At 31.6% G+C, this 26,712-nt stretch overlaps 1 protein-coding gene across 3 annotated transcripts in view; it reads right to left on the reverse strand.

Annotated features, from left to right (window-relative positions):
- CNTLN (centlein) overlaps nt 1-26,712 on the reverse strand; it is a 188,552-nt gene that overhangs the window by 91,575 nt on the left and 70,265 nt on the right. For all 3 annotated transcript variants that reach the window (XM_087822644.1, XM_087822643.1, XM_016214503.2), the window contains exons 9-12: nt 16,730-16,909; nt 14,788-14,913; nt 7,445-7,566; nt 5,977-6,096 (exon numbers count right to left, since the gene is read on the reverse strand). In XM_087822644.1, coding sequence (XP_087678770.1) covers nt 5,977-6,096; nt 7,445-7,566; nt 14,788-14,913; nt 16,730-16,909 — 548 coding nt within the window. The remainder of the gene's footprint in view (nt 1-5,976; nt 6,097-7,444; nt 7,567-14,787; nt 14,914-16,729; nt 16,910-26,712) is intronic.

The following is a 26,712-nucleotide window of genomic DNA, read 5'->3' on the forward strand; positions in this document are numbered from 1 at the left end:
CACATGCAGAAGAATAAAGTTGGACCACTACTTCACACCAAATAAAAAATTAACTAAAAATAAACTGAAGATCTAAATATGAGTTAAACCTATAAAACAGAAGAAAACATGGGTATAAATCTTCATAATCTTGAACTTGGCAATGGCTATACAGATATGACACCAAAAGCATAAGTAACAAAAGAAAAAGTACATAGATTGAACTTCATCTAAATTAAAAACTTTTGTGCATCAAAGGACACTGTCAAGAAAGAAAAGAAACCACCTAGACAATGGAAAAAATATTCACAAATGTCTAAGAAAAAGAATATGCAAATAATACCACAATAAGATATCACTTCACACTCACTAAGATGGCTATAATTTAAGAGAAAGAAAGAAAAAAAAGAGAAAATAACAAGTATTGACAAAGATGTGGGGAAAGTGGAGCCTTCCCTTAGCAGATTGCTGGTGGGAATATAACATAATACAGCCACTATGAAAACTGTTTGGCAGTTCCTCAAAAAGTAATTCTTTGCAAATATTTTGGATTCTCACACTTATTTTCAGTTAAGAAGCAAAAGTGAAGCAGAAAGAGAGAAAAAGAATGTGGGGCTGAGAAAAGTATTTGAAGAAATGATGACCAAAATTTCCCAAATTTGACAATAGGTACAAATCCAGAAATTTAAGAAGCTCTGAGAATCCCAAGCAGGCTTAACCCAAAGAAGTCCATACCAAGACATGTCACAACCAAAACTGTGAAAAGTAAAGAAAAAGGGAAAATATTTGAAAGCATCTAGAGAGTATGATGCATTACCTGTAGAAGAGCAAAGATTCAAATAACAGTATATTTTCCATTAGAAAACATGGAAACCAGAAGGAAATGGTATATTTTTAAATTGCTGAAGACAAGAATTGGTAACTGGGAATTCTCTATCCAGTGAAAATAACCTCCAGGAATGAAGGTGAAATGAAGGCATTTTAGATAAAGAAAAACTGAGAATTTGTGGCTAACTAACACCCCCTAGCAAAAGTCTAAAGGAAAGCTCTTCAAATAGAATTTAAAAATTATTTTTAAAAAATGGAAGGTCAGAAGCGAAGAAATAACAGTGAAAAGAAAAATATCTCTATATAGTTAACAGTAAAATTATAGGCTATCCTTCTTTTGAAGTTTTAAAATTATGTTTTAATGTTGAAGCAAAAAGTATAACATTTAATGAGTTTTTCAATGTATTTAGAGAAAATATTTAAGACAATTATATAACAAAGGGGGGGAGCACAAAGGGATACATATAAAATTAAGGTTTCTACACTCCACCTGAAGTGGTCAAATGTTGATACCAGTAGACTATAATGTTATATGTATAACACTTGGAGCAAACACTAAAAAACTAACTCAGAGGTATACTCCAAAACCCTATAGATAGATAAAAAGGTAATTCTAAAAAAAAATGTTCAAGTAACACATTAGAAAGAAGGAAAAGGGAAGCAAAGGAAACAAACAAAATAATAACATAACAAACTTAGCTCTAAGATATCAATAATGCAAGATATAATGTCAGCATGAAAAATGTAACTTACTCTATACACTAGCAAATAATACCGTTTATAATACATCCAAAATTTAAATACTGGGGTTTGTTTTTTTTACTTTTAAACAATTTTTATTGAATTTACTGGGGTGACATTGGTTAATAAAATTATATAGGTTTCAAGTGTACAATTCTATAATACATCATGTATATACTGTATTGTGTTTACCACCCAAAGTCGTTTCCTTCTGCCACATTTGTCCCCTCTTCTACCTGCCCCCACCCCCTTTCCCTCTGGTAATCGCCATACTGTTGTCTGTATCTAAGAGTTGTTTTTGTTTTTGTTTTCGTTTTGCTTAATTCCTTCACCATTTCATCGATGAAAGAAATCTCAGTTAATTAAGAGACATGCCATATTCATGGAATAGAAGACTCAAAATAGTTAATATGTTCATTCTCTACAAACAGATCTATAGATTTAGCACAATTCCAATCAAGATTTCTACATGATTTTAGTAGCTGCAGTTATTTATTTAACCTATTTTTGTAGCTAAAACTTATATGGAAAAGCAAAGAAAAGCCGTGACAATTCTGAAAAAGAATAAAGCTATTTGACTTACACTCAGTTTAAGACTTCTCAGAAAGTACAGTAACCAAGACAATGTGGTGTTTACTAAAGCTTAGGAATTCAGATTAATGGAATAAAACAGAGTACTGAAATAGGCTGACAGAAATATATTCAGTTGATATTTGACAGTTACAAAGCTGATTTATTGGAGAAAAGCTAGTCTTTTCAAAAATGATGTTGTTACTATTGGACAAAAATTTGCATAAAATATAAAATAAACTTCAACCTGTAATTTACATCCTATACAAATATTAGCTCAAAATGGATCACAGAGGTAAATAGAAAACTTTTAGAAGACAACATGGGAGAAAATACTTGTGACTTCAGGTCAGAAAAATAGTTATTAGATATGACATCAAAGCCATGATCCACAAAAGAAAAAAATTAATAAATTGAACTTCATCAAAATTAAAACTTTTGTCATTCAAAAGACACTGTTAAGAGAATGAAAAGGTAATCTATAGAGTGGGAGAAAATTTTGCAAACCACATATTTGTCTAAGGACTTATATAAAAACTATATAAAAACAATTATCATTTAATCGACTTAATAACAATCAGTTTTTAATGGGCAAAAGATTTGAACAGACATTCATCAAGGAAGATATAAAGACAGCCTGTAAGCAAGTGAAAAATGATCAATACCATTAGCCATTAGGGAAATGCAAATTAATATCACAATGAGATACCAACACACTAAAAAAAGAATGACAACACTAAGTGCTGACAAGGCTGTGCAGCATCTCAGCTCATAGGCATCCCTGGTCGGAATGAAAAATTGCAGAGCCATTCTGGAAAACAGTTTGGCAATTTCTTACAGGGTTATACATACAGTTACCATATACCAGCAATGCAACTAAGGGTATTTCCCCTACAGAATCAGAAAGTTATTCTCACACACAAAAAAATGTATAGCAGCACTATTCATAACTGCAAAAAAAAAAGAAAAGAGCCAAATGTTCTCCAGGAGATGAATAAACAAACTGTGCATCCATACAATAGAATACCATTTGACAATAAAAAGGAACAAACTGGATGAACCAACATGAATGACTCTCAAAGGCATTTTGAAGAGTGAAAGAAGCCAGTCTCAAAAAGTTAAAGCTAGGATCCCATGCGTATGACATTCTGAAAAAAGACAAAGCTATAGGGAGGAAGAATAAATCAGTGGTTGGCAGGTGTTAGGGGTTTGACTACAAAGGAGCAGAAAAAAGAAATTTTTTTGAGATAATAGAACTAGTTTGTATCATGATAGTGGTGGTACTCAAATCTATTGTACAGATATACATAAATATACAGGGTGGGCAAAAGTAGGTTTACAGTTGTTTGTATGGAAAAAGACATGCAGGTTATGGTTTTAACAATTGCTTTATTAACTAAAAAGAATGTCACTCATAACTGTAAACCTACTTTTGCGAACCTCTGCATATTTATATTATATAACATACTCTAATGTGTCATAACTCATGACACATATATAGTTTTTATATAAGTCCTTAGACAAATATGTGGTTTGCAAAATTTTCTCCCACTCTATATGCTAAAAAAGTCAATGTACTTTATGTAAATTTTTAAAAAGCAAAACAAATTTTGTCCTCAATAAACAAATTTTAATGAATAAGTCTTGTTTCACCATTATACTTTTAGTTTTTGTTTAACATCATATTTCATTACATTTAATACTGAACATATTTCCAAAGAAGTTCCCTGAGATTAGAAAATGTCTGATGTTCTCATTTCATTCACCTAGCAGAGTACCTATCACAGAGCAGTAGCTCAAATACACTTGTTAAATAAAATAAGTGTTTCACAAAAAAACTCAACCCTTCCCTCACAAAACATTATTATATGATTTAAAGTTGATATGTTATTTATCATTCTTTAAAGTTTATCAATCTAAATTTCACTATGTTTAACTAAGTTAAGACTTATATATATAAATGGCTATCACATAAATGAATTTAAACAAATTTCAGGAAGGAAAAATTCGACACGTTTAGCAATGGCTCAGCATTTAATTCAAAAAGCTACTTGTAAGGTACACACATTGCTGAGTGAACAGACAAGGATTCTAACAGTTCTCTAACTTTCTTAAAAAAGCCTTATTACTTTTTCTTTAGTTCTATTTTCTTCATGAATAAAATAAACCTAAATAACCCCCACTTATAGCTAATCTCTGCTTGAAATTTTCTTGGATTAGATTTTACAACTAACTAGATTAGGTCTTCTCACTTTGTCCAAGATTAATTTTCATATATGTAGACAAAAAGAACATTGAAGATTATCAGAGAAAGTATTGATACATACTACAATATGGATAAACATTAAGAAAACATTATGCCAAGTGAAAGAGGCTAGTCACAAAGGAACACAAATTATATAATTCCATTTATATGAAATGTCCAGAACAGGCAAACCTATAGACACAGAGAGTAAATTAGTGGTTACCTAGGGCTGGGAATGGTAGATGGAAGAATTGGGAAGGTGACAGCTAAATGTGTTGGGGTTTTGGGGGGGAGGTTAATGAAAATCTTCTAAAATTTATTGTGATGCACAATTCTTCAAATATACTAAAAGTGATTGACTTGTTCATTTTTATAGTGAATTACATAGCTTGTGAATTATATCTCAATAAAGCTTTTAAAATTATCAAGGAATATTTCTGGGACAAATCTATAAAATAATTTTCAAGTTAAGAGACTATTATTACATCAAACACTTAGCACTAATAGAGTATAGTACACTTTAAGAGGTAATTGGAAGTATACATTTAAACCTGATATGATCATTTCCTCAAAAGTTTACAACTACACAGAACAGGTGGTAATCAAAAGTTACATGTTTTATTGTATAGTTTATAAAATAAGATTTTGATTTATAGCTAGAAAATTCAATATTAAATTACATTGTACCACACATAATGCTAAGACTAGTGACCTAAAAGACATCCAGGCTTTCCAAAAAATTGCATGGTCTGAATGTAAAAAATTAACTCTAAATGAAGAAATAGTTAAGTAGCAAAAGAGGCTAATTAAGTTCGTCTATCTCCTTTTTGTTTCAAAAAAAGGAAAGTGCTCTTTCTTTCCAAGCTGAATATAATAGCCTGTGAATTACAAGATCAAGGACGCAAACTGTATGTTTTCTAAAATATGAGTATCCTTCATCAAGTTTTATACTTAGGGCAGCTAAAAGACCTATGTGAGGGATCAGCATTAAGCCCAAAGGACAGGCAGTGCACAGCAAGAAAGAAAGAAATTCCCTAGTGTCTTTTGCAGGTCACTACCAAGGACCATGTTAGCAGATCTATACCAGACCCTTAACAGGCAGTTCTGCTGCTACCAGTAATTAGCTTGGACAGCTCTGGCTCCAAGAGTAGCAGCAAGGCTACACCATAATGAGCTCAACTGGGATTAGCAGGACAGGGCAGGGAACCAAGAGAGCTCAGGCATTCTGCATTGCGTATGTATCTAGGAGATCAAACAAGGATGGCTGGCTAGGTTATCCCCTCTCCACCTCATTCCAAAAATGAAGCACGGCAGTGTCTAAAATACAGGCTAATGAAGAGCGACACCTCCAACAGATGAGAGCCACATTAATTAACACAATCCCTAGATCATAATATACAGTTTGAGCTAGAGCTAGCAAATGTGCAACTTGTTATTGCAATATATGTATATATTTTTAAAGTAGTCCTTTTTTTCCTTTAATTTTATACTGGCATAAAAAAAAGATTATTTCATTTCCAAATTTTCAGAGGCATTTCTCTCATGGGCTTTTAGTCACAAAAACTTTCTCACAAATGTTTATCTAAGTCTATATTGTTAAAAAAGAAACTCACTTTTGAATAATTAGCTCCTGGTTTTCCCTTTTGACATGGGCCAGTTCATTCCATACAGCATCAGAATCTTCTTGTTGAAGTTGTTGAGGATCTGCTCTCTTTATTTTTCTGATTTCAGTCCTATTTTTTAAAATAGAGTTGCTTTCTTCCTTAACATGTTTTCAAAGTACAATAAAAAGCCATTTAAACATTCCCTAAATTTTAAAAATATCTACTGACCAAATTTCTAATTCAAACCCACTATTTATAGAATGAATTCCCCAAAACCTAGATACATAGAAATTAATAATCCTATATCATAATTTCCTAAAAAGCTAAACTGTTACTATGGAATGTAAACTTTCAAGCGGACACAGGATATTCTATTTCTCTCATTCATTCTACTAGTAATAAAACATACATTGTAGGACTGTCACAGTTTCTAAAAAAAGGGCTATAAGCAATCACCCCAACCAGAATTTGCTACAAACCTACCGAATATGGTGTATTTGCTCTATATTAAAACAAGCTATTATCACTGAATATGTCAGAAAATAGTTTTCACACTTCTAGTGACTACTAAAAAGTTAGGTGAGCAGTCTAAGCCCAAGAAAAACTGTTTAATCACTGCTTTACTGACAAGCAACATGAAACATTTTCTATTCTTCGAAGGAAAAACTTAGATGTGACAATTATCTACAAAACATGCCAAATGCCCTTTATGTTTTCATTTTCTGTACATAAAACAAACTCTTCCTTTTTATTTTGTAAAAGTGCTGTACTGGCCAATTTAGAAACAGTATTTCTCTATAGAATAGACCAATATGTACCATCAACATTGCCCTAAAGGATCCATCTCAAAAGATGAGAAGGTAGTAGATTTTCTGTACTCATTCAGTCCTTAGCCCTCTGTTAATACTGTTAACAGGGGAGCCACTTACGACTAACCAAGATCTGAACACCTGTTCAAGAGCAATTGAACTGAGACCGTCAATTCATTCAGATAAGCTGCAGAATAAACTGATGAAGAGTAAAGATTTTCAAATTACATATGAGGCTGAAGTAGTTTTAAGATAGTTAACTATGTATGTGAATTTCCTATTTCTCTCGTCTTTCAATTAAAACATAAATACTTTTTGAGTTATAAATACTGTAACACCAGTATTTTATTTATTTAAAATAGTTTTCAATCAGATGAATATAAACTATTTTTGCTACATTTATTAAGCTACACAGCTGAAATAAAAATGTATACAAGAATTCATAATTACCTACACTAATGATTTCTGCAAATGATAGGAAAACCTAGTTATTGCTAGCATATTTATCTGTTTTCATTAATTATATTCTCTATTTTAAAATTTACAATAAAGATTTGACTACCAAATAATTTCTTTAAAATCAAACAAAAGCCATTATAACACTTGTATGATGCTACTCCATTCCATTTAATATTTAGGGAAATGCCTTTACGAGCTATGTAACTCACATGCCACTGCCTTCTTCCCACTGTTTTAATTGCTCTTTTACTGCCCTGTAGTTGGTCTGTAACATCTGTAGCCTTTCCTTGTGTTTTTCATAGGCATCTCTTAGCTCATCATTTTCTTGGCTCTATAGAACACAAAAAAGCAAGTACACAAGTTTGAAGAAGTATTAGTATAATGTTACAAATAAAAGGTTTCCTACTTAAATCTGAAATTTAAAAGAAAATAGCATATAAATATGAATAAATTTATACTACTTATATAACAAGAAGAAAATGAATTCCTGAAGTCACAGAATAGGTTTGCTTGATAAATTCAACTCTCACTGCTTTTGTTAAAAGCTGGTTGAGTAATTTCAAGTTTCTGCTATCAATTTAGCTTTCATCCCGTCATTAATACATACAAATATTTATGAGCCAATCTTACAGATGCTTTATTTTTTTTTATTTTTCAACACAAGGGTTTGTCCATATATTAACCTGATTAGTTTGTTAGTTTTAAGTGCACATATAATTTGTGTAAGTGACTAGTAAGACAAATTCTTCAGCCCATGTATGTATTCATGATTAGTTTGTTATAAGGCACAAGTACTACATAAGAGGAAGAAAATCAGTTTGGACCTATGTCAGGAGTAGCGTAGTTTAGCCTTTTGGGTTGTACCATGAAGAATAAATGGGAAAGCTGGGCTTAGTACTGTAAAAGAGGTCATGGATTAGACAGGTCAAACACTATGTGGTTAAACAATTATGTCTCAAATAGAGCACCTGAGATAAATTGTCATTTTTAGATATAACCACAAAATGAACTCATAAAGAGCAAATTTTCAGTTCAGAGGATATATTTACATTACTTATAAACTGTGTTTCACAAAGTAAAATAATTCTTGAGTTTTTTCCCTTGAAAATTTCACATTTGTTTTTTAAACTCCTTTTCATATTTCTGTATGAAGGAACTTGTGTACTTATTTAGTGGTGTCAACAGGTACTCTCTAATACTATAGTGAGGTGAGATAAGTAGACACATGGAAGTCAGAAATATCTGAATTCCATTCTTGAAGCTTTCTCCTGTTAGCTGCATGAATAATCTTAAGAACACTATTTAAATTAATTCAACTTCCTTTTTTGTAAAATATTGAAAATGACATAGAGATTTAAATTATGATGACTAAATTAAATGAACTAACATATAGGTAAAGTCCCTGGCACTGTGAGTGCCCAATAGAGGCGCAAAGCGCAATGCTGTTATCCTTAATGCTGTTACCATTTAGAAGCCAAATTCACTGTTTCCTTGACTATATTTCTCTTATCAATAACAGATAATACTCTATAGAGTTTGCATTATTTTCTTGCAATTCTACCTGTCTCACCAGTATAGATATTTTGTCATTCGACTTTGAATATGTGTCTAAGAGGATAACTTCAGTAATTGTATTAAGTAGTTATTAGGAAGTATTTGAGTACTGTTGTACCAGGGGCCTGTATGCCATATGGAAATGGCAGTGCTTGATTAAAAAAGCATGGGAATGGCATCACTTGACAGGGGCAATCAGGATAAGTGTTATCCTGACAAGTCCCAGTGATTGCAAACTTGCTAAAAAGTAACATGGTTTAATATCATGGTTAAAAATTCCACATACTGAATTCAATTTTGTAAATTTCAACTGAAGAATCATAAACTAAGAGCCTACATGCAGGGTGTTAAGTGTTGATAAGAATTCAGGTCCTGCTGCTTAAAGTACCTAAAATTTACTTTGACATAGCTACTTAAATTCGGAGTGTCTCAGTTGCTCCTTCTTCAAAATAGAAGCTATTTATATCTTGTCTTCTAGGACATAAAGAATGATTTAACCTTGACCTCGAGTTTTCCATAATGTTGGTAAACAATCCAAGTATCATTTCACTCCTTTGAACAATAGCTTTCTAATCTTAAGTATGTGAAATAAATGCATAATTTAAATTAGTCAAATAGGAGAATGGTAATTAATGTTGATATCTTCTCATAAATGAACATAAGTTGATTATATTTATTAGGATTCCTTAAGAACTTATAATGTTTATTAGGAATTAAAACAAGATACATTATAAACGTATAAATTAAATAATTTAATTACAAGAAATTTACAGATATTAGAAAAGATTCCTGTCAAAACATAATTTTAAAATAAACATTTAAACTGAGTACTTTATTAAATGCCTCTAAAATAGCTTCTTGTAATTATTTTTCATTGAGTCAAAGTCCTTCCCCATAAATTCTTATTTTACAATGAATTTCTTCAAAATTATTACATACAATTCCAGTGTTTTGGAATTATTAAAAGTCTGTGTTAGAATCCTTACAAACTCTGAATAAAAAGAACCTAAAAGATTGACCCAAAAGTAAAAATTAACAAAATAGAATATCTAAATTTTTCCCCATTACCTTTCACAATAATCCTCTGTTGAATTAATGGAACAAACTGAGTTTCTTATTGTTAGTATTACCATTATTTTAGCACCTTTCCATACCGCCTCAGCTACCATTAATCACTGAATTTGTACCCAAAATTTTCTCTAAATCTCAAATAATCAACCATATTATGTTATTAATCCCAAGATTAAGACAATAAAAATTTTCTGAGTCCTATACATCACTCACAATATGCCAGTTTTTGTACAAGGCATAACACTCTAAAGCACTCAATGTGGCCACCTGTAATTCCTAACACTTTAGTGTAATATACTCAATATTAGGAAATAGTTTGGGCTTTCCTATAGTAATTGAAATAAGTAGCTCCTTACATTAATAATTATGGGAAAATAGTTTTATAGGAAAACTTTAAGGTTTGATTTTACATGCTTCATAATTTACTATACCTCACACTAGAATGTTTATGTAGTTCTTTATGTTTTTTAATTTTTTTTATATTTTAAAATTTTATTATTGACTGTTACAGATGTCCCCCATTTTCCTCCCTTTTGCCTCTCTCCACCCTGCCCCCACCCCTCCGGAAGGGCTTCACCATGTTGTTGTCTGTGTCCATGGGCTACGCATATTGCATATATATTCTTTGGTTAATGCATGCATCCTTGCAGTTTGTTCCATGCATCCATGCCCCGGTCCTATTTTGTACATCAGTTTATTTTGTCTTTAGATTCCACATATAAGTAAGATCATGTGATATTTGTCTTTCTCTGACTGGCTTATTTTGCTTATCATAATAATCTCCAGGTCCATCCAGGCTGTCACAAAGGATAGGAGTTCCTTCTGTTTAACAGCCATGTAGTATTCCATTGTGTAAATGTACCACAGCTTTTTTATCCTGGAGTGTTTACATAATTATCATAAAATTATTAAAATCTAAACTATTTAAAATAAAACCAAATTAGAGATTATTTGATAAATCACTTTATGGACACAGTAATAATATATAATAATTATTTTTAAATAAAGTTTCATCCATTGATCTGTGCTTTGATAAAGCTAATATTCAACTGTAATAATGGGTTAAATTAATCCTAGAGACTATTGTTCCTTTAACCTACTTCAAAAATAGACAGTAAAGCCCTGGCTAGGTTGCTCAGTTGGTTGGAGCATCCCATACAACAAAAGGTTGCAGGTTCAATTGTGAGTCAGGGCACATACCTAGGTTACAGGTTTGATCCTGGTTCGGGGAGCATATGGGACACAATCAGTCGATGTTTCTCTCTCACACTGATATTTCTCTCTCTGTTCCTCTCTCTAAAAAATCAAACACATCCTCGGGTGAGGATTAAAAAATGTTATATAAATATAAACCAGCTAGCTCGATAGATTATAGTTCAAATAAAAATGTTTTTCCTCTTTTACTACAAGAACAAATGTTGACTAAAACCATGAATCAAAAGTTAGATATCTCAAAAGAAATGCTTTAAAAAAATAATCAAAATACTTTTTTATAATATTCTAAAAAATACAAGTTCGCCTAGCCAAGCATGGCTCAGCAGTTGAGCATCGACCTAGGATCCAGGAGATTGTGGTCCGATTCCCGGTGAGGGTACATGTCCAGGTTGTAGGCTAGATCTCCAGTTGGGGGTGTGCAGGAGGCAGCCAATCAATGACTCTCATCATTAATGTTTCTATCTCTCTCTCTGAAATCAATAAAGATATATTTAAAAAAATAAAAATTAAATTAAAATAAAATAAAAATAAAAAATACAAGTTAACTGTAGTTTGGATTATGATTATTTAGATCCCATTTGACTTACAATAGCCCAAGTCAAAACTGCAATTCATTTGAGAAGTATTATCGCCAAAGTTCTTAAAATCAAGTATAAGGGATAAAAATATATGTAATATCACTAATTACTACATTTTCTTAAGAAGACACACAAAAATATGCAACGGACAGTCACTGAATTAGGTCCATTTATTAGATCATTCGATAAAACATTTACTGAGTACCTTTTATGTATCTGCAATTAAACTAGCTAAACTAGAGGCTCTAACTTCTGTGTACAAACAAGTCTAAATGACTAAAATATTAGAAAATAGGAAAGTTGTATCAACTGACTTTCCTCCATGATATATGTAATTCTACTTTGAGTTCATCAGGACAGAAATGATTCTTAATATAGTCTTCTAGTTTGGTCAAAGACTCCTTGCCAGGCATAAGACAAACTGAGAGTATAAACACTGTTAATGAAGCAGTGACTCAATCTTCAGTGAATGACAGTAAGATTTTTAAAAAGTTAAAAATTTTTTTTTATAAAATGCAAATATTCCCTGCATGTTTAATTTCAGCAGAATGTATAAAGTTCATAAATATGAGAGCATTAACAAATAAGACATATAAACTGTATTTAAAGGATATATTGACGTTATTAAATGGCATAGAAAAGTGCTAATAGAATCAAGTTGTCAAATACATGAGAGGCAGCAAAGCAGAGATTCATGGCATTAGTGATTTCAAGGATAGTATGAATTTCATAAAGCTCCAACACACTGCTTTCCAAATTATACTTTGCAAGTTGTTAGTTCACTACACTCATGAAGTCAGAATTTGAAAATGGATGGGATTTTTACAATAGCTTTCATTGCCTCTATTACTATTGGCTCTTTTATTGCAATCTGGTCACCCATTTTGAAAACGTGTACAACTAGCCACAAAAGAAAGCTAAGCAAGATGTGTGTTAATATTTTTACAAAGCTCATAACTAGTATTAGAATAACATGCATGACTTACTGCTGATATAATAAAGACCATTATTTCAATGTATCAATGTATATATATGTAAATTAAAAAGTACCCTGGGCCCAATCACTCTCCTTAGAATTGCTTTACAATACAGGTTTTGTTTATACACTTCTTTTGTTAAATGCACTTGATTATAGTGCCTTTTTCAACTCTTTTGCTCCTTTGAAATAATAAATCCTTTCCTACTAAATGATAAAATGCAAAAAAAAACTGCTGCCATTTTTTCCCCCATATCTTGCAAATCTGTGACAAAAACATACATTTGAAATTCATGACTATCATAAATGGACTTGAAAAAAGGATACAAAAAGTATAAATGGAAAAGAAACTGTATGAAAAAGAATTTTACTCTGAAAAAAAAAACTTGAGGCCTCATGCAAGAGAGCTGTTGTTAGATAAAAGGAATGAAAAAATAAATTAGTAAATGCTTCTGAGACTTTCTGAAATAAGAAATTCAAGAGGTGGAGGAGAATAGATCTAAAAATGTCTGAATTATTCTACTCCTTCCTGTCAAAAACAAGGGTCTATCAAAGACTCACAGAGTTCTGGGGGCAAATGAGTAGAGATCCTCTACTAGTGAATAGCATATGTGATGGTTAATTTTATGTGCCAGCTTTACTGCCTAGATATCTGGTTAATCATTATTTCTGGGTGCATCTGTGAGGGTGCTTCTGTATGAAATTAACATTTACACTAGCAGACTAAAAAAGCAGGTTGCCCTCCCTAATTGTGATGGGCTTTGCCCAATCCATTGAAGGTCTGAATAGAATAAAAAGTTGAGTAAGAGAACATTCTCTTTCTGTCTGCCTGTCTTCGCACTAGGACACAGAGCTCTTCCCTTCAAACTCAGACTTGAATAGGGACTGGAACTATCAGCTCTCCTGGTTCTCAGGCCTTTGGACAAGACTGGACCTATTCCATTGGCTCTCCTGGATCTCCAGCTTACTGGCTATAGATCTTGGACTTCTCAGACTCCATAACAGCGTGAGCCAATTATTTATAGTATATCAATCTCTCTCTCTCTCTGTATATATATATATATATATATATATATATATATATATATATATATATCTCTTTCAGAATAATGATGTCTCATTAAGGAAAATTAAAGGGTTATAGCCTATTGGTTTTGTTTCTCTGGAGAACCCAGATTAATACAGGATAGAAGCTGTGATAACGTGAATTTCAAAACTATGCAAAGGAGGAAAATAAACTGACTTCCTAAACATGCCCATAATATCCTGTGATAGGCACATGTTTACACTAATACACTAGATTCAATCTACTCATTCAGCATGTTCTTATCTAGAGAAAGGGTCTTAGCGATAGAAAGTCATCTTTTCTCCTGCTGTACAAGTAACTAGCACATTGCCTGGCTAATTGCATTGCTCAATAAATTCTGGAGTAAATGAATAAATGAGCAAATAACTCCAAGCATACATATTTCTAGTAGACTAACTGCTAGCAAGCTGAGGTCATCATCTGATCATTTTATTTTTTATAGAAACAATAGGTAATAGTTTCCTTTGTTTTAGAACTAACAGTTTAACTCTGAATAAATATAAATTAACATGATGTTTAGTAAAAAGGCAAAAAAAATTGTAATTCAAAGATAGGCTGAAAGGTATATGCTTCTTAAACACTGGTAGAATGCTAATCAAATGTCATGTATTCTAAGACAAATTCAATTGGAATGGAAAAAATAATATATATTTACTTGCCATTTTGACTATGTAATTTTTCTGTAAAGGACGATTTTAAGTGGTCTGAGCTAGGTTTGTATAGTTTTTAACTCACTTGTCTTTGTATGTTTATTATATATAAAAAACACAAGAAGTTGCTTTTTACTTGCTATAGTCCTATTTTTTGTCTCTGAGAAACTATAAGAAATTTATTCCCAATATTTAGCCAAAATATCCCCAAATAATTTTAAAGCGATGGTTTTCAAATAGCAATTGTGATTACTTTATGATCCTTAGAATCTTAAGACAAGACCAACTGATCATACATTTTTATACATGTATTTAAATTCAGGGAAGATAAATGAAAAGCCCTACTTTGTGAAGTGGATATTTAATTTCATATATCATTACCTTTGTAAGGTTATTACTAAAGAAATGATTTAATGTTCACCTTTAGTTGCAGTGCCTTCTCTAAGTTTTCAATCTTTCTTTCAGCTTTCCTCAGCTTCTTTAGCTCCTCTGCATCTGTGACAGAGCTCTTTGGGGACAAAGACCTTGAGCGTTTCACAGGTGGTTCCTCGAGAATAAAACAAGGACATGGTTGAACTAGTTGGAACACTGGATTATGAAAGACATGCAAAATTAAAGAACAAGTAATTCTGAATACTAATAATGAATTATAAAAAAAAATCCTGCATGGAATACCAGAGAAATAACAAGCCGAATTACCACAGTGCTCCTGCTAAAGGTTTCTCTGTGACTCGTTAATGAGAATATTCATTTACATTTACATTGTTTCTTTCAGAATAATGATGTCCCATTAGGGAAGACTAAAGGGTTATAGACTCAGAAATGCAAGAAACCTCATTACAAAGGAGGGGATAGAGGCTGGTCTAATTGCTCTATAAGGGTCCAAGGTTACACTTGATAGGACAACCAGAAACAAGAGGGAAAGGATTTTTTTCCCTTTGAAATAGTTTAACACACTGTGAAGTTGAAGGAACAATATGCTTGAGGAATATAAATACAACAGACAGTAGATCTTATACCATAATGACCATATGGTCATTAACTATAATGTGGCTAACTAGAGACATGAATGTGTGTTTATATTATGTACAGCTTCATATACCAATCTGCAGAAGGAATATGTAAAAGCAACTATTAAGCTGAGCAACATATTGTTCATACTTACTGAATGTCCTTATGAAAGAAAGAAAATTTTGTTCAAAATATGCCTCTTGTTTTCCTGACTTTTATTAAAAGCAATGAAACATCAAATCAGTACATTTTCAAACTTCAGCAATACAAGCAACAAAATTAGGTCCTGTAATGTTTTCTCTCAATTTTAGGAAAGTCTTATTCCATTTAAATAAAGCTCAATGCCATGAAAGTACTCCAAAATTGCAAGAAACATAAAATGCAGTTATGTTTAAATTTAAAAAAATACATAAATCATACATACATATATAAAGTTCTTTTTTCTGAAAACACTAACAACATTAGAGGGAGTAAATAAAAGTACCACAGAAACATAGATCTAATTTTAAATGCTTTCTTTATTAAGACAGGTTGTTCTACTCAGGAAAACTGAAAAGAACCAAAAACAATTATCATGAAAACAGAGCTTACTACTTTTAAAAATATTATTTTCTATTGCTGAAGTAACAAGTGTAAGAAAAATGTGTCTAAAACTACTTCTTTTTAGGGAAACATTCCAATTTTGTCCAGAAATAACATATTTACAATATGATATTATGAAATTTTAACATCAGTCAATGTTCATAGAATTTTTTGCACCATAACAGGAATATGTAATGAATACTACAAAAAGGGAAAGCTGAGATGTTAATAGACAGCAAACAAGTTACAAAAATTGCTTATTTTTCACTATTGCTATGCATTTAAATCTAAAACTTTATAACTGCATATTAATGTTAAATTCCATTCAATAGTTTATATTCCACATGGACAGTATTTAAATATCTCTGAATGAAACAAAAAAATTAAGATATATTATTCTTCTAATTAAAATCAGAATATTGAGTTAATGACTAATACCACTTTAAAATTTTTACATAGATTAATTTATCTATAGACTGGATAAAATGAACTTCATTTATCCAATCTATAGATAAATTAATATAAGAACATTAATTTACTGCAAAAACAGGTGTAATGACACTAATATATTTCATTAATTAAACTAGGACTATATATTCAGTCTTTAAAAAGAGAAAACATTCTACTCCCAACAATTATTTTATCCAATGTTTAGAACATAATATTTTTTTAAAACAGAGAAATAAATGTGGCTCCCTGCTTTTTAACTTGATTGCTTGCCTGGTCAGCTTCATCCTGAAAATTTCACAAAATAACAAAAATGTCCCTACCTTTTGTTTCCCTTCAGCACTTGTCAAGATGCTCTTTTCTGAGGAACTCTTCTTGTTGATAAATCTGTTCTCTGACAGTTTTTCATTTGCTATTTTCAGTTTCTCCTGTAAATACTCAATTTCAGACTTCTGTGAGACCATTAGGGTTTCTAAACTCGATAAAGATGGCTGTTGAAATACCTATTTAAAAAAGTATATATGCAACTACAATTATAGCTTATATTACATATATGCAAATATTTAAATATGTCATAAATATTTAGAGAATGAACATTTCATTTTAATAATAAACTGTAAGCCAGCATTAGCTTAACTCTATCATCCTAATAAAATATTTTTCAACAAAATAACTAAGAGTCTGTATAAACATTTTCATAAATAATATTGTCGTAGATTTGCAAGAGAAAAAATTTCAAGTATGGTTGCATGATACACACCACTGAACTATAAATTATTTCAAATTTATGATTATACACATATGCATTTCCTCATCAAATACTCAGCACACCATCTGATCATCAAGAGTTATGCAATACCATAGAATATAAAACTGGGAAAAGGAAACCAGCAGCACTATAGGTCCAATTAGCTCTTAATATATCATAATTTGATAACAACTCAAAGAACTCTGATAGCTTTAAAAGGTAATATAGTTTACAGTATTCCCTTTTGAAATTTATTCTTATGTCAGATAAATTGCTAATGGTAAGCATCACATTTTAACAAAGAAATCACAGGAAAATTAAGCTTGGAGGAAACCTGTTCATGAAAACTAGCATTCTGCAAAATTCTATTGCCATCCTGACTGAATATATTTGAAACCACTAAAATCCATGCATATATGGTATTTCAAATTAACAACTTCATTTACAAAAATAAAACACACTAACTCATAGTGAAAACAGTTTTTATTTCCAGCAAAGTCAAATCTTACGATTCTAATATTATTAATATGAATATAGTAGCCTTGGAAAATAGTTTAATTTCAAAAAAATAAAATGTAAAGAGCCCCACACTTCCTAAATGGTATTCTCAAAGACTATGAGAAAAATATGTATGTCGAACTTTTCTGAACAATGGGAAAAATTATCATTTTCTGGTTTTGACTAATTTTTTCTTTTTTTAGATAGGCAGTATTTTCCTAATTCTATGCTGAAATTTTTATAATTTGTGGGAGCAGTTATCTATGATTTATACTATTACACTTACCTCACATATAAATCACCTGATTGGTTTCCCAACCTTTATTCTATCATACTACTAAATATTTTTTTCAGTGTTCTTCATACATTGTACTGCTACCACAGTTACAATATAATAAAAACTTACTCAATTACCTTGCTTTGAACATCAAATTGAAATACTTTAAGCTCTTTTCCTCCAAACTCTAAAGGACTTTGCCCTATTCTTCCCTCCCCCTTTTATTAACTGTAGAGCTTTGATTTCATTTATTTTTTTCTTTCTATTTGATAAGCTAATATATGGTACATTAATGAACCAATATTCATATACATTATTTTGTTGTTATTAATCCTCACCTGAGGATATTTTTCCATTGATTTTTTTTAGAGAGAATAGGAGGGGGAGAGACAGAGAGAGAAACATCAATGTGAGAGAGACACATTGATTGGTTGCCTCCCACACCCTCCTGGATCAGTGCCAGGATGGAGCCTGCAACCTAGGTACATGCCCTTGCCCAGAACTGAACCACGGGCCCTTCAGTCCACAGGCCAACACTCTAACCACTGAGCTAAACTGGCTAGGGCTCATATATTATTTTTAATTGAAGTCCATAGTTTATTCAAATTTCCAGTTTTTATCTAATGTCCTTTTCTGTTCCAGGATCCAATCCAGGATACCATAATACATTTAGTGTCAAGTCAGCAACTTTTGGCTGTGACAATACTTATTTTTTACAGCAGTGACAGATCTGAGGAGTATTATTCAGGCATACTTAGGATGTCCCAGCTGTTGGAATTTGTCTATGTTTTTCTCATGATTAGACTGTGCTTATAAGCTTGGGGGAGGAAGATCACAGAAGTAAAGTGCCATTTTCATCATATGTCAAAGGGTACATATTATCAACATGATTTGACTATTGACATTGACCTTGATCACCTGGCTAAAGTAGTGTCTGTCCGTTTACTCCATTATAAAGTGACCCTTTTGTGTCTCATCCATATAATACTCAATTAACTGGCTTTTAAAACTTAACAATTACATGTGTAATTATTGTATGTATAATAATCTGAGGATATATGTATATCGTTATATATCCTTACTTATCCCTATCTCTTTTTTTAATATATATTTTTATTGTTGACTGTATTAATAGTGGTCAGTTTAAAGAGATTAGTACCCCAATTCTCCCCTATCATTATGTCTTTTATGTGCTGTTTTTATAGGCTTAACAAAATCAAGACAACCAATCCCAGTCTGTGGAAGTTTATTCTATCTAATGCCCTTAAAATCTGAGAATCTTTGAAAAGTTAACTCTTCTTGCTAAGAATTATTAGTATTTTATAAATAAACTTTTTTCTGTAATATAAAAAATCCTGTGCACCTTTTCAGTTTACAGTCTTGGAAGATAATAGTATGGTGTAGACCATAGTTAATCTGATGAGAAATGATCAGTGGAGTGTATCCAAGTGCTGCCGATTGGAACTAATCTCTTTAAACTGACCACTATTAATACATAATTTTTTTTCACATTGGTCCACAGAGGTAATTTTGATCAAAAAGTCCTGCAGAAGCCCAGCTGGCGTGGCTCAGTGGTTGAGCTTCGACCTATGAACCAAGAGGTCACTGGTTTGACTCCCAATCAGAGCACATGCCTGAGTTGTGGGCTCAGTCCCCAGTAGGGGTGTGCAGAAGGCAGCCCATCAATGACTATCTCTCATCATTGATGTTTCTATCTCTCTCTCCCTCTCCCTTCCTCTCTCTGAAATCAATAAAAACATTGTTATTTTTTAAAAGTTCTATAGAAGATACAGAGTTAGAAGGAGAGGGAACAGAAGAAACTTGAAGTGTTGTGCCAAAAAATATATATGTAAATTAAATATCTAGTCATGTTGCTTTAAATTCAAGCAAGATTGTGCAGCATTAATACAGAATATAGGCTGAGGAAATAATGCCAAATAAACAGAAAAAAATTTCTAAGCTGTAACAGTTGCAAAGAACTGTAAGTTCAATTGTTATGTCTTATTAGTAAATTTTAATTAAATATATTAGTTTGTTTCCTACTTTATTAAAATAATAACTAGCATTTAATAAAAAATTATTGAGTTCCTAGCTGTAGGTAAGCATTTCACATACATCATCTCACTTATTTAAGAAATTTATAGATTCCAAACCTGTCAACACATAATAAAGTCTATTTCAAACAAAAGTATTTAAAAAGGACATGATACTTCAGAAAAAAATAGTTTCTCCCAAAGTAATATCTCATTGAAAATATAGTAGAGGTTGAATATATGTGTGTTTTTAAAATCTTTATGTATATATAAATAATATCTAACATACACATATATATATCAGAGATATTGACATCTTGAACATTCTCTGAAAAATTAACTGAAATCCTCTTGGAAGAAGAGTATAAAAATGTAAAAATATACATGTATTTTATTAAAGAGTATATATGTATAAAATTTTCTTCTCATAAAATGCCTGAATCTCTGCAAAAACTTGACATTTTATTTAAAAACGATTTTAGAAATGCAGAAATATATTGTCAATTTATAAAACCAACATTATTAGCTGAATTATCCATAACTTGAAGACAAATGACTTTAAAAACAACTATGTGCTCCTTTAAAAAATGGAAAAAACACAGAATCAACACGATATTATAAATCAAAATAGTTTTATCACAAAAGTTCACAAATGGAATTACATGTACCAACTTAAACTCACACTTCACTTTTAGAAAGGCTACTAAATTGAGTAATGTCTAAATTTAACCAAGTCAGCTCGCAGTCTCTTTAAAAATGTTAATATTTGCATTTCCTCCATACATTCACTTTTAATCCAAATATCCTCAGGTTGAATCTAGAGATCACAAAATATAATGAAATTATGTACTACATTTATAAAATTTAAACTATCACCCTCTCCTCTCATAAACACCATTCTAATGTTACCTTATAACAAAATTCAGTACTACAGTCAGTCAAATTAAACTTTCCTTTATTATAAAAACTTGTGTGGGTACAGCCAAATTCGTGAACAGCAAAATAAAAGGTAAAAATTTCATTTCATAAATTTAACTACTTCCATGTATCATGTAAAGTTTAACAGTGAATGAGTTATAAATAGGGTTTTATTGGTTTACAGTGACATCCAGTAGATGACAATAGTATCTTTGTTAAAACCACAAGCTAATTATTTCTTCTATGATGTAAATGTTACACTGCTTTGACAAAAATTAGTGGTATTTACATGTCACAGAAGAGTGTTTAGAGTATTAACTCTGTAATATACACATTGATTGTGGATTCTAATCCCAAGAATAAACTAATCCTGGGTTTACTAAAAAAGTTAGGATGGAAAGACTAAGTGATTTTTCTATAGATTTGTTTTTTGCCTTAAATAGCAAAATTGAACACAACTGAGTTTTTCCAAAAGATGTTATAATACCTCATACTCTGCCAGAATTCTGAATATTTAAAATATATCTGTTAACAGTGTCCTAAAACAAATTTCTAAATTTGAGGAATTAAATTTCCTCTTCCATGTATTTCTAAATATGCGACTTTTAGGTGCAATCCATTACTTATTATAATGCATACTCTGAGTTTTATAAATATTTGACACTTATGTCACCAGCAAAAAAAAAAATCAAAATGTGTGCGCTAATGGTATAAGCAAGGGACTATGCTTGTTATGCATTATCATCTCTATACATTAAAACCTCAATCATACTCAAACAAATTCACTAAAGTGTGGTTTTCAATCTGCTAACTATGCATTCCATAATAGCCTGTAATTATTAAAAACTGACAAGAAAGCTACGCCACCTGTGTTTATGTGAAGCCAGGTAATGAAAAAAACAACAACGCTGTCATCACCTCTCAATTCCTGATTGCATTATCAAAACTGTAGCCGAGTTTGGCATCTGGGTGTGACCTTGTTAACTGCTAGGGTAATTAAATTTATTCTATTGGGAAAAAGGATGATAAATTATTAGCAAGAAGATTTTGTTCACATTTTATTAAATTGGCCTGTCAAAGGGTTGGCCAAATTATCAAGGGCCTCATTTATTGGAGGCCAGCCATATTGCCACATCTGTTACAATTATTTATAATTTCAGCAGTTGAAAACCAACTGAGTTAGGCATCCGCCATGTAAAGTAATTTACAAATTATCTGATGAGGGAGTGTTTTAGCTTCTCCCTCATTTCTAGCCAGCAGAAAGCCGCGCTGTAATTACAGAACACGATTAGGTTCTTTGGGGAACTTATCTTGCACTCATAGCCATAGTAAGATGCAGCAAGAACATATGGAGGAGCTTGTGCTTCTACTCCCTGAAGCTCGTGACCCGCCTGCCGCTGAGCCCTTGAGTTGAATTTGAATGAGAGTGCCATGGCTAATGTTCTACACATGCACCATTTATGCCACAAAACAAATCGGATCACTGTTAATTATGAAGCAGCTATAATCAGGCCTTCACATCTGTGTAATGTGAAGCGCAGTAGGCTGTATTCCAATAATGTATGACTACCTTTGGGTCGCAAATTGCGAGCCATATTGCCTCAGTAGTAGTTACTAAATTCAAAGTAACTCCTTTGATAAAAGCCCATCACATGGATATTTTTATCCAGCTTTATAAAAAAAAAAAAAAAAGGCCAAGAAAAAGCAAACCCCTTCTCTTTATCAGCTATTGACCAGAACAGTTAAAGCATATGGCACCAGTTCATTAATGAACAACACAGAGCACTCTAATTTAATGAAACCACTTGAGCCATAAAAATCAGATTTAGTTAATTCCCTCTTTCTCATTTTTTTCACATCTAGCCTAAACCTAGGATCTACTTAATATTACAAGTTATCGAGACACAAAATATATTTTTTTACAAATTTATAAAAGAATATTAAAAAGCTTGTGATGTACTACTATAACCTTTAAAAAGAAAGGCAATAATAGGGTTTTACATTTTACAAATTGAATTTCATCATAAATCTCATGTAAGAAAGCATAAACTATTTGTTTTTCAGAAAGTAAAGCCTTGCAGCTGTATTCTAAAAAAAATAGTCTTTATTCCAGAAGAAATATTTCCGTGGAAAGGCAGCTAAACAAGCTGCACCCAGATGGCAAACCAGCTACAGTTTAATTAATCCACTAAAAGCCATTCAGATTTCAGTAAGGGTAATGTAATTTTGAATAATAGTAGGGGGAAAAAAATCACTAAAACATTCTTAAGTTTTATTATAGCAGCAAGAGAAGTGCCACTACAGAGTAGTTAAAGTTGAGTTGCGGTTTCTATTACATATGCTAACTTTCTAGATTTTAATATCTTGGGCTATTTCATTCTGCGTGGAACTTAAAGCAGGCTTCAAATATCAGAATATTTATTGGAGGCCCTTTTTTTAGAAGAAATAGTTTATTTTCATGCATGGCAGTGAAGTTGTATGATTCTAGTAAGTTCAAATTTTATAAATATAATGCACTAATGCTTTAGAAAAAAGTTTATCGTTAACACAAAAAATAAAGACTTCAAATTTTCCTTTTAAATGAAAAGGTTCTTCATTAAGCTTAAAAATCATGTCATAAGATTATTTTATTGGTAAGCTGTTTTCTCCTGATGGGTGATTAAATATGAAACTGTCAAGAGATACCTTCCCATATACCTCTGTGACCATGTCTACCTATACAAACGAATTACAAATATAAACTAGTTGAGTATAATTAAATCAAGCAATAAATTACAAAGCAGTTTTCACTTAAAATAATGCAGCTGAATAAACTGACTTTTCAAAATGAATTTTTATATATAAATTGAAATTTAGTTAAGTGTGATATAAGATGGTGCTACACATAATTTAAAAGTACTTTATATATGACACATTGTCCTAATAATTAAAAAATAATTTCCACAATATCTGTAACAGTAAGATACCTAGCAAAAGTATAAGATTAATATCTTCCATTTTGGAAATGCAAAATAAGTATAATTGAAACAATAAAAAAGTAAAAATCATAAAAAGTAAACCAATTATTAACTTTGGCATAATTATTTCCCAACTACAGTAGGTACTACAACAATCTAATCTTCCTACCAACAAATTAAATTACTTTCATTGTTGCCAAATAGCCACTATCAGTACTAGACACTCTGACTGGCAAGAAAACAAAGCTAACTAATACAGACATTTTTCTTCTTTGATGTGTTAGAAAATTGTACAAAATCAATTCAGCACTGCTAAAGAAAAGACAACAGAATTCTTTTAGGCTGCACATAACTATCCCATATCACAACTAGATAACCAACCCCTTGTAAAAGTTGACTCATTAAAACTCCTACCTTACTGGAATTGTGTCAAAGAAAATTTTTTCACTGTTGGATAGGCTAAATGGGTATGAAACCAGGGCATACACATTTTCATGTGTTCATTCAATGTGCACTCATTGAAATTAAAATATCAATCACTGTAAAAAACAATAGAAATAAAAGCATAAGATACCAAGCATCCTTGCCTTCAAGGAGCTCACAGTCCAGAGGGGAGACAGACAAGAAAAAGAATAAAGTTTAATACCTGCTAATGCACAAAAGATGTAAACATCTCAATCTCAAGAAAACACCTTCGGGAAAAAGGCCTCAACAATTCTCTTAGAACTGAGTCTAGAAAGTTTAGACGCATTAGCAAGGTAGACAAACAATAAACTGTAAAAATATCTGTGATAAATATTACATAGAGCTCATTTCCTTGTATATTTAAGAGGTCATGTTATCAATAAACAAAACAAAGAAAAACAAAAATACAAACTGACAGAACATGTACAAAAGAAAACTAAGTGGAAAGTAAAAGTAAAAAAAATCTCACTAGTTTCCAAAGATGAAAAACAAAAAGAATGAATTAGCAAAGCTGTTTTTGAATAATAATCGTTTGCAAGGTTATTAAAAGTGAGCACTTTCATATACTATGGGAGGATAATTTGGTATAATCTGTCTAGAATGTAGTTTGGCATGGTATATTCAAAAGCCTTAGGTTCATAATCTTTGACACAGAGATTTTACTTTTAAGAGTTCATCCTGTAGGAACTCTTAAAAGTTGAGAATAAAGATATACAAATGAAAATGTTCATCACAGCATCAAAATAAGAGGAAATAGAAAAAATATTTTTGAAATAAATTAAATGTCGCAGAGTAGGAAAATGTTTAAGTAAAAATGATACATTTCTATTTTAAACTGTTGGGCAGTCAAAAAAATGTTTAATTATATTATAATGAAATGATAATTGTACAAGGAGGATACAAATTTATATACTGTATGATTCCAATTATATAGAATATGTATTCTCTATTTACTTTGTACATCCATTATACACACACAGAGCCACATTCTGGGTTCAACAGTAAAAGCACACCCAGAGATGTGGTTCAGTAGTTGAGCATCGACCTAGGATTCAGATCTTGGTTCGATTCCTGGTCAGGGCATATGCCTGGGTTGAAGGCTCCATCCCAAACAGGGGGTGTGCAGGAGGCAGCCAATCAAAGACTCTCTCTCATCACTGATGTTTCTCTCTCTCTCTCTCTCTCTCTCCCTCTACCTCTCTCTCCCTCTCTCTGAAATCAATAAAGATATAATTTTTTTTTAAAAAGTGAAAGCACACTCAAGGTCTATGACCATGATTCTCTTGGATGAAGGAGAAGCAAAGCAATGGGGCTAAGACCTAGCTTCCCTAGATCTCCTCACCTCAATCTACAGATGTCAAGAAGGAACCCTAGGCCTTGTCCTATTTATCCCCAAATACACTGCCTGCCACCACTATCTGCCTTGAATTCTCTAGAACTAACTTCATTATGTCTTTAATCCTGATTTATGTGAGATAGAAACCTAAAAAAGAAGCTTGAAGATTTAAAGTCAAACTGACCAGATTTGAAAAAGAACTATAATATACCTGAATTTTTTTTTAATTAAATGGCATTCTCTTCTTCACAACAAATGAAAATCAATTCCACATAAAGACTTATATGTGGAAGTCAAAATTATAACACATTAGATGAAAATATAGGAAAATATCTTTAGAGTTCAGGATAAGGTAGGACTTCTTAAACAAGACAATAAGCACAAAGTTTAAAATACTGAGAAATTCAACTATATTAAATTTAATATTTCATTTTTCAAAAGACACCACAGAATAAGTGAAAAGAAAAGCCACAAAAAGAAGGTATTTGCAAAAATTATACCCAATAGCTCAGACTACTGGTTGATCTTTAAACTCATTTCCTTTCTTTGGAAACTGACACTTATTTCCCAATATTTGGGGATACATATTTCCCAATCTTCTTTGCAATTAGATAACATGTGGCCAAATAATTGAGTTATGGCCAACGATATGCTAGTGCAAGTGTTATGTACCACTTCCAAGCCTGATTTATAAAAACTTTCTAAATGTGGTTCTCTAGGACCCTTTTCCCTTTTGCTTGCTGGGGCAGAGATGATTCCAGGACACTTTGGGAGACATATTTAAAGTTAGTGATCCAAAAGATGAAAGGAGACTCCAAAGGAGTCTAGATCACTGCTTAGAAGTTGAAAATTCAAGTAATACTCACATTAGACAGTTATGTAAATAAAAAATAAATTATTTTAAGCCACAGAGATTTGGAGTTTATGTAATAAGGAAGCTGCCATTATTTTAAATAGTATAATAACAAAAGATCAGTATCCAAAATAAAGAACTTGGACAAAAGGGCAAACATTCTAACTGAATAATAAGCAAAAGACACAAAGAGGTGTTTCACATGACATAATCATAAGATG

This window comes from Miniopterus natalensis, chromosome 12 (assembly GCF_054644295.1).
Source record: "Miniopterus natalensis isolate mMinNat1 chromosome 12, mMinNat1.hap1, whole genome shotgun sequence".
NCBI lineage: Eukaryota > Metazoa > Chordata > Mammalia > Chiroptera > Miniopteridae > Miniopterus > Miniopterus natalensis.